Source organism: Schistosoma mansoni, chromosome 1, assembly GCF_000237925.1.
Source record: "Schistosoma mansoni strain Puerto Rico chromosome 1, complete genome".
NCBI lineage: Eukaryota > Metazoa > Platyhelminthes > Trematoda > Strigeidida > Schistosomatidae > Schistosoma > Schistosoma mansoni.
This window is the reverse complement of record NC_031495.1, coordinates 13,730,217-13,738,887: the sequence shown is the minus strand read 5'-3', so window position 1 is coordinate 13,738,887 and position 8,671 is coordinate 13,730,217. Positions and strand designations below refer to the sequence as shown.

The following is an 8,671-nucleotide window of genomic DNA, read 5'->3' as shown; positions in this document are numbered from 1 at the left end:
GTTTTAGACATGTACACGAAGGTCACACATCGGTCTATAATAACAATAGGGTTGAAAATAATGACTCACAATTTAGTTCATACTTAGCATTGTAGGCTGAGTATGGTAGCGAAGGATTTCATTGAATTTTTCTCTAAATACAGTTATGGGAATCGTGTAGCTGTTGAGGATTTTTCCGATCGTCTTAACTTATTTACAGTTGTTTTATTCCTCTTATCATGTTTAATTGTGTCAACAAAACAATATTTTATGAGTTCGATCTCATGTTATATTCCGGTAAAGCCTACGGGCGATAATTTTAATGCTTATCTTACTGATTATTGTTGGGTACATGGTACAATTCCTCTGAGGCCAGATGAAAAATTACCGGTTACTCGTGAAGAATGGGATGAGTATGATCGCGTAAGACGTATAAGTAAGCTTGCAAATATTTTCTGATTTTTAAATTTTGTCAGATTATAATATGTATTGTACCTAATCCAGAAAGCCATGTTGAAATCATATACTGTTTCTGCATTGAAAAGATTTTCTTGATGATTGCTTATTTTAACATGTTGAAATACCATAAGGATACACTGATTTAGTTTTCTTTTATCTGTGGTTAGAAGTTATACTTTGTGTCCGTTGTTCAATCAGTTGACTGCCTCTCTTCTGAGGGCATCATTGTACATCAATCTAAGTACATAATAAAGTAAAAGCAAAATTTTTACATGGTTGAGTTTGAAAACGTTGACTTGAGGTCTTCAATTTAAAAGAGACATTGCATATCACTGATTGCTAGGTCTTGTGTTGTCCTACTAATAAACCTGCATAAGTTCGCCTTCAGTCCTTCACTTACCTGACTTAACAACAGAGCTTATTGAGGAGTACCATCTAAGTCGAGTGTATCATATAATCTGTATCAAAACTGTCTACTAACCCCTTTTTCCAAAAAAGTATATTTTTCTTTGAGTCCCAACTTATTAATTTCAATCAGTGACTGAAGAACACCTTGTGTACTTTCAAGTTGATCATTCTTTTTGAGGATTTTTGGTTAATTACTCCCAACTACAAACATATTAACCTTTTAATAGTTATGATGTTATGCCCTAATACTGTAACTTGTTTAGAATATCCTATGATCACCTTAAAATAGCTTATTTCAAATTATTGATCTATTTTGAACATCTTATTCTTTCAAGATAATTTTGATCATTAATGATACTATCTATGTGTTCAAAATAATCATTCATTATTTGCATAAAATTACGTAAGATGCGTGGATATATTGTATAGTGAACAATAAAGTTTTTATTTTTTGTCTAGCATTAACCAATTACATTGTTATGTGCTGTATGTTTATAAGGTGGGTGTAACTATAAGTACAAAACACACAAGGTTTGTATGTACAATGCTTTGTCTAAAAACTATTGATTAGTTTTTGTTTGTGACTTTCCTGCTTGTAAATGTTTATTCCTCAAAAATGTTCTTAATTGCTTTCAAAGCAAGTTGACATGTGCTACTCATTTTCTGTCCCACATGAACGTGTTGTGTAATGAACACATCTGTATTCTAACTTCGGGTGTGTTCCTAGGTTAGTAACTCTTAGGGCTCCCCTGTGATGACTCTGTCTTAGTTGACACTGATTGACCTTGCGGTATTGCTGTAAACTAGAAAGCACCAAACCGTCTAACTACTATTGGGCCAACCTTGAATAAATTTAAACCTCAATTTTCAGCTAACCATGTTTGTCCATAATCAGAAGTATTTGGCTAGAAAATTAATGAAACCTGTGTATACTAGTTTTAGTAGTATTATTGACATTTCGGTAAAGCATCTCAATGACTTGAATTCTTTTTATGAGCGAAATTCCCTAGTCATCCAGATAGAGCTATAATACAACGATCTCTATAGCTAGAATCATAATTCTACCAACATCCCTATTATCTAGTGTGCCTATGTGGTTTTTCTAGGTTTGTTATAAACGAACTAGAATGAACTAAAATCCCCCATCTATGTACATGTTACATACAATCTTCACGTGCAAGGTAATCATTCGCTTTTTTTTACTTTCACACTGTCATTTCCTCTTCATATAAAAAGTAACTTTCCTTATCAATCATGAGCGATCTTAGGATATTTATTTGAGGTAAATATCGTGATCCCTTTTCAACTACAAATACTTTGCTATAGAAGTGTAATAAAGTAATCCACTTCATTGACTACATCCCACCAAAAAAAGTTCATTTCTTAGCTCTAGTTTTCGTTCTCTGTCAACCTTTTGCTTATTGATCAGATATTTGATTTATTCATAACTGATATTCTTGCTTTTTTGAGTTCTTCGAAAAAATGTTTTGTCTTTGTTTTTCCTGTTTTACAATTCAAATGAAAACAATTTGCGGTGCATACATATATGCTGAGAGTTTGTGTGATTTATTAGTCTTGTTTCCCCACTTCTCTCTATCTTAAATGTGCACAGGTATATAATGTGAAATTAAATTAAATACATAGATTTTTACGTAGATCTTTTTTTGAAATTGCTATACTTTGTTGGATAAATTGGTCGTTGTTTATCATCGTGTCTCTTGCTCTATGTGCGTTTGCACGTTTACATCATTAAATATTCTGTTATATTATCTAATCATGTTTATCGTACAATCGATTAATCGTCTTTATCGAGGTGATTTGCATATTAGTTTAATATGACCTTAATGATTTCAGCATATATTTGGATTTTAACTGACAATGGAATCTGAAAACTCTCATTCCGTTTCGTTCAGAACTTATCAGCTGGATGTCTTCACACCTTAATTTTGATGACAGCACCGAGACTCCAAACCATAACTTCTCTCTTTCAACGTCAATGCATTATTCATTGCTGACTATAAATTAGAGATCATAAAAACATGTGACTAAATAGAAATAGAGCCAAGACGTATCTCTCCAAATACACCTATGCTAATTAAGACTGGTCGATAGCATTCCTTAATATGAGCAATGGGAAAATATCAATCCTCACATATAGTCTTTTTAGCGTTTAGTATTAAATTGTACAATAAATTTGTTAACTGCTTACTGAATAATTATTGATCCGCAGTGTTTAGCAGCGAATCTATGGGATTTAGGAAGTCAAAAAGTTTCATCTCAACAATTCATTAGTTAGATTCAGAAATTATCATTCAAACTGTTTTCATAATTCACGGTGATAATTAAGCCGTTTTAATTTGCAGAATTCTCTCACCTTACTCAATCAAGTAACCGTTTCTCTAATAATTATGTAATACAGTTGCTCTGTTGTTATCATCGTACAGAAAAAAATTATCTTTTACTGTATGTTTAATTCTACAGCCTATTATCAGTGGGTCCCATTTGTTCTCGGGCTGCAATGTATATTTTTCTACATTCCACATATTGCATGGCAGGCTGTATGCGCCCATAGATCCGGTGGAGATTTGTTCGCTCTTGTGAAAGCCGCTGCTGATGCCGCGATTTCTGAACGTGGTTCCCGTAAGAGTCAAGTTAAACGTGTGGCTGAATTTTTGGAAGATATGATTGATGGTCATAAGGATTGTCGACATGTAAGTTGATTGATTAGTGTATATGGTGAGATGAAATCTCTTGTTTTTAGTGTTTATTTCTAAGTAGGAACGTCACCAGGTCATATTGTTGCCTATTTATTTGGGCAAAGTTTTACATATTTCTAAATTTACTTATTTCGAAAGTAGTTAACTTTATTTATTTATTTGAACACATAAATATTGGTACAAAGGGACACCAGATACATATGCGCCACACAAATCTTATTTGATTTGTGTGAGGGCTATGATACTGCCCGGGTGCCCAAACCGAAGCAGATGGTTTTCTTAGGGGGCCACACCCGGAGCCTTTGACCTAAAGGTTTGATACACAAGGCAGTAGAGCATCGTACATCGTACATACAGTCCCATGGTAGCCGGTGACCAACGATTGATTCATACGTCATTTGTTCCCTCAGGATACTGGAGCCCATGTGCACCATTGGTTTGGAATAAGGGTTTTCCAACTCCCCTAGATGGACTCTCCGTGTCCACCAACCCAGTTAAGGTGCCGGACATTCGCTTTTCGTCCTCTCAATTTCGTAAACAACAGTAATGCCACGAGAAGGCAGTGAGTAGGACTTCCCTGACAGAGGCTATATACTCGTGGCCATGTGAGAGCATTTCGAGAGGGAGAGCGGACTCCCCACTCTCGACCGTACCAGAATATTTTGGGGAAGTTAACTTATTTATTTAAACACATACATATTGGTACAAAAAGACACCAGATACATATGCGCCACACGAGTTAACTTTTAAGTTCATTTATTCAGTGAGTCGCACACACACGTATATAAAGGAAACCTGCTTAAATAGTGAAGTACCAATCTTTTACTAAATATTGTTTTCACACATCCTGTCATTAAATTATCTTATATAGGTGACTGTTTCTAAATTTCACTTTATGATAGAGGAAATTTGGCTGATTATCTGGATTCATTTAAACATTGTCAAATATTTGTATATTAAATTTGTTGCAGTTTTATTTAATCATCCGTCCATGTGACGGGATACGGAATATTTAAAACATTCGAATTCGAAATCCTTCGGTTTATACTGGCTTGAGTAGTTGGATATTATCAGTACTAAGCTTTACACTAAAACTAAGACTCCATCTGAATAAGTATATGTTCACCAATTAATTTTTATTAATGTTCAAAAACATTTGTTTCGGATAATCAAAGATTACAATGATATTGTCAACTTGAGAAATCTATCACAAATCATGTTTATTGGTTTTCAACTTACAACAAAACGTGAAAGTTCTAGGTTACACATCAATGTTTGTTAAGAGTACCTAAGGTGCTTAGCTGCCTTCTATTTTAACAGGTACACATATCAGCTAAATTTATATTTGGCGTCGAATTTTACTGAAGGATACACAATTTATTAGCGTCTAACTGTTTTTGTTCATCAAAATTAGAAATGGAAGTTTTGCCAATAGAAAATGTCAGTGTCATAACATACAATTTGTATAGTGTAATTAGTAATAATTGGAAATGAAGCACATATGTACCAGGTTTCACAGTGTTCACCACCGACTAGTTGAATAGTATAACCGTTACTCATTCACGAACTACAAAGACGTATACTCAACTTTGAGTCTCATTTTCATATGTGTGGACCGTTGATACTAGTCAGCTACCCAAACTAACTTAGGTAGGGCAGAGGTCGAACCTACGACCTAGTGGTTAGATGTTGAACAGCAACACCATTGCGTTTGCTGCCTAAGCAACCTAACTAACTATTTTTACGCCTTCACAGCTTTTGCAAATCACAACACACATCTAATGATGCTGTGAGCTATTAAACAGTTTGTTGTCCATGGAGTTAGCCTTCTTTTAGAATAAAAATTTTTGTTATTATCAGTACCATGTACTGAAAGTTATTGTGATATGCCTATGGCGTGTTCATTTAGCATACAATCGTATTCATTACTGAGTTGCTTATTTCAAGATTCATGTATCTTCTCGTTTGTATAAGATCTAAACTCAAAAATTCTTACATTCTATCATGTATATGGAAATGTTTACCTAAAAAGATCCTCAATTATGGCTCATACTATTCAAACTTGACAGTTAATTGGTGAGCTCTTTTGGTCTTTTGCCGTAAATATTATAAGGTCCATTATTTCTTCTGATGAAAAGGCAAATTATAAATTATCTTACCCAAGTATTTTGACTCAACCTTACAACCTCTCCCGTTTTTTTTCAATATAGGGTCGTCGGATGAATTTAACTAGACGTGCATATGACATGTGTGGTATATGTGTTGTTAGTAAACGACTTGGAACATGCCTTGTATTCTCATATTTATGTGTTAAAATCATAACAATTATCAATGCAATTATGCAAGTATATTTGATTCAACGTTTTCTTGGTTTCTATGCTGATGGAAGTGCCGGACAGAAAAGTATGCAATTAGGGAAACCATACGAAACTAACTCGGCAGGTAAATGGACATTCATGCTTTCTTTTTTGAGAAGTGCATATTCGAAGTAAGAAAATTAAATTGTTTCTACATTTTTCAACATCGTCTAACTAAAATTACATGTTTACTTCGGATTCACGGTATTTAACTGAACCTATCAATTGTATATACTTTTCTAAATGCAATAATCCTGAAATGTAGAAACAATCTCATCATGAAGGAAGGTCATATAATACTAGTATTCGCCAGTTCATCGCGACTGAGGTTGAGGTCCTTGATATGGTTCAACCCAGTGGCTTGAAATGTTAGTCAAACATGGCTGAGATATATGCTAGTGATGATCTTGTTCTAATTTTCTTTTACATTTCCCACAAATGGGAGAAGAACCCCCTTAACTGGAAGAGGATTCTCAGTTGTGTTTTTAATTGAACTGCATCTCCTATTGCATACTATTATTTGACACACTGAGCTAATCACGTTTCGTCAGTAAACTTCTTTTCACTTGAGTACTCGGTTGGACTCGTGTATAGGAAGATTGATTATATCGGTAGCAACTCGCTAACACTCCAGGTAACAGCATTCCTGTTCACCCAATTTTTTAATGAACTCCCCTATTCTTTGTCTGTTCATTTATGCGACGCATAAAGTTTCTTCGTGCTCAGTTGTCCGATAACCTGTGGGTATAAGATAAATGAAAGTTACTCTAATTCCAAACAGTAATATACTTAAAGTCAGTATCTAAAAAACACCACTTCGGATTCATTTCATGTTTTTTGAGTTCAGTGGAAACATCTTCAGTTGATATAGTGAAGTACAATATTCATACGTACGCATCCAATGAGTAAATTTTCAGCATCAATTAGGGGACGAGTATACTGCGCACCATATTGCTCAACTGATAGGGGAGATTTTCTCTAACAAAATTTATAGCAGTAATCAAACACTATTATTTTTCTAGTTAGCGTTTTAATGCTGGTCGGCAGCCCATGCTCTATTTGGGGGTAACAGGCGTAAGTAAAAGTAAGTAAAAAATCAAACACTATTATGTAACATATGTCCCAGCCAACTTAGTAAATAAAGATTCGCGACCTCATCTGATTTTCCATCGTTTCTTAGTATTCTATGACTAACATCAGCACTGCTCGCTTTATCGTTCCACTGTACCAAACAATGTTTGAAAAACATTTATGATTAAAAACCTACAGCCCATGCATGTCTCCTACTTTCATTAACCATGCTACCCAGCTATAGAGTTGTGCAGAGGGGGATCGCCGTGCAGTATCCTCACTCTTTGGTCGGCAGACGAGCAATTCTCTCACGCCACAATTTACACAAGTTGACAAAGCTTAATCGGGATTTGTAAATCCATTCGGATGTTTCATCAGATACTAACCCGTTAGAATTGATAACTTCTTCAAAATAAATAAAGTCGATGAGATTAAGTACTTCACTCCCCATCATTAGTTTAGGCGTTGATGCAGACTTGATATTTATATTATAATTACAAAGTGATTTATTAATAATAAGTGGTTTTGATTTTATTCTTTTCACATAGTTACAGCGATGTCGAATCAAGAAAATGAAGATTTAGAAGGTTTCGGATTCGGATTAACTGTTGCCAACCATATACGTGCTGGACGCGATTGGCCAGAGACAATTCTATTCCCACGTGTAGCTTATTGTCGTGTCCCAGGTATTCGCTTAGTAGGTGCTGAAAATGCTTATACTGCACAATGTGCATTACCTATAAATATGTTAAACGAGAAAATTTATATATTTTTCTGGTTTTGGATCTGTTTCCTCATAGCTGCCAGTATATTTAGTTTACTACTATGGTTAGTAAGAATGGTTATTGCACCAAGGCGTAAAGATTTTATTAAACGTTTCTTACGTATTAAAGGAATACGTTCAAGAACTGGTCAGGAGATTACGCGTGCTGATTTAGACGAATTCATTGATGATTACCTTCGCCGAGATGGCGTATTTTTAGTACGTATGCTGGCCATCAACGCTGGTGATGTGATCACATCTGAAATTGTTATGGCTTTATATGAACATTACATTGATAATGTTTATTCAGTGGATAATACCCCACAGAAAAGTCTAGAGAAAGAACCATTGAAAGATGGATCAGGTATACCATCAAATTATGTGTAAAGTTATTCTTGTGTCCTCTCCTATATATGTGTATTTTTCATTCCTCAACTATTGCTCATCAGTATATAGTTACACTATAGCAGTATTACAAACAATAGTAATAGTATCTTACTAGGTAAAAGCTTAGCAAGGAGGTGTACAACACAAAATTGATTTTTCTTTCTCCGAATATAACAAATCTATTTTTAATTCTTGTTATATTGTATTATGGTTGTTGTTTGCACAGTTTAGAATTTCTTCCCACTTTTGTATGGTTTAATTTTTTTATCAACGAAACTGTACCACTTTTACTACTACTACTACTACTACTACTACTACTGATTTCAAATGCCTTACTTTTATAATGGTTTTTTTAGCTTTTATTATTATTATTATTACTATTAGTAATACTCTTGTCAACTAGTTTTTAGACAGTATGTACGTGAAGATCTGGATTTGATCGACCTGTTTTGAAATTGTGCCTATTCCTTCTTTTTATAATAATTTTTTTGTATTACTATTACTACATAGTACTATTTTTATTGTCATTA

At 34.2% G+C, this 8,671-nt stretch overlaps 1 protein-coding gene across 4 annotated transcripts in view; it reads left to right on the top strand.

Moving 5' to 3' along the window:
• Smp_141290.1 (putative innexin) overlaps positions 1-8,141 on the top strand; it is a gene marked incomplete at both ends in the record, with an annotated part of 42,287 nt that extends 34,146 nt beyond the window's left edge. For 3 of the 4 annotated variants that reach the window (XM_018793328.1, XM_018793329.1, XM_018793330.1), the window contains 3 exons: positions 3,328-3,557; positions 5,774-6,005; positions 7,540-8,141. In XM_018793328.1, coding sequence (XP_018647855.1) covers positions 3,328-3,557; positions 5,774-6,005; positions 7,540-8,141 — 1,064 coding nt within the window. Of the gene's footprint in view, positions 1-154; positions 416-3,327; positions 3,558-5,773; positions 6,006-7,539 lie in introns of those variants that run through there. The other variant, XM_018793332.1, reaches the window with a different exon arrangement.
• Between the last annotated feature and the right edge of the window lie 530 nt (positions 8,142-8,671).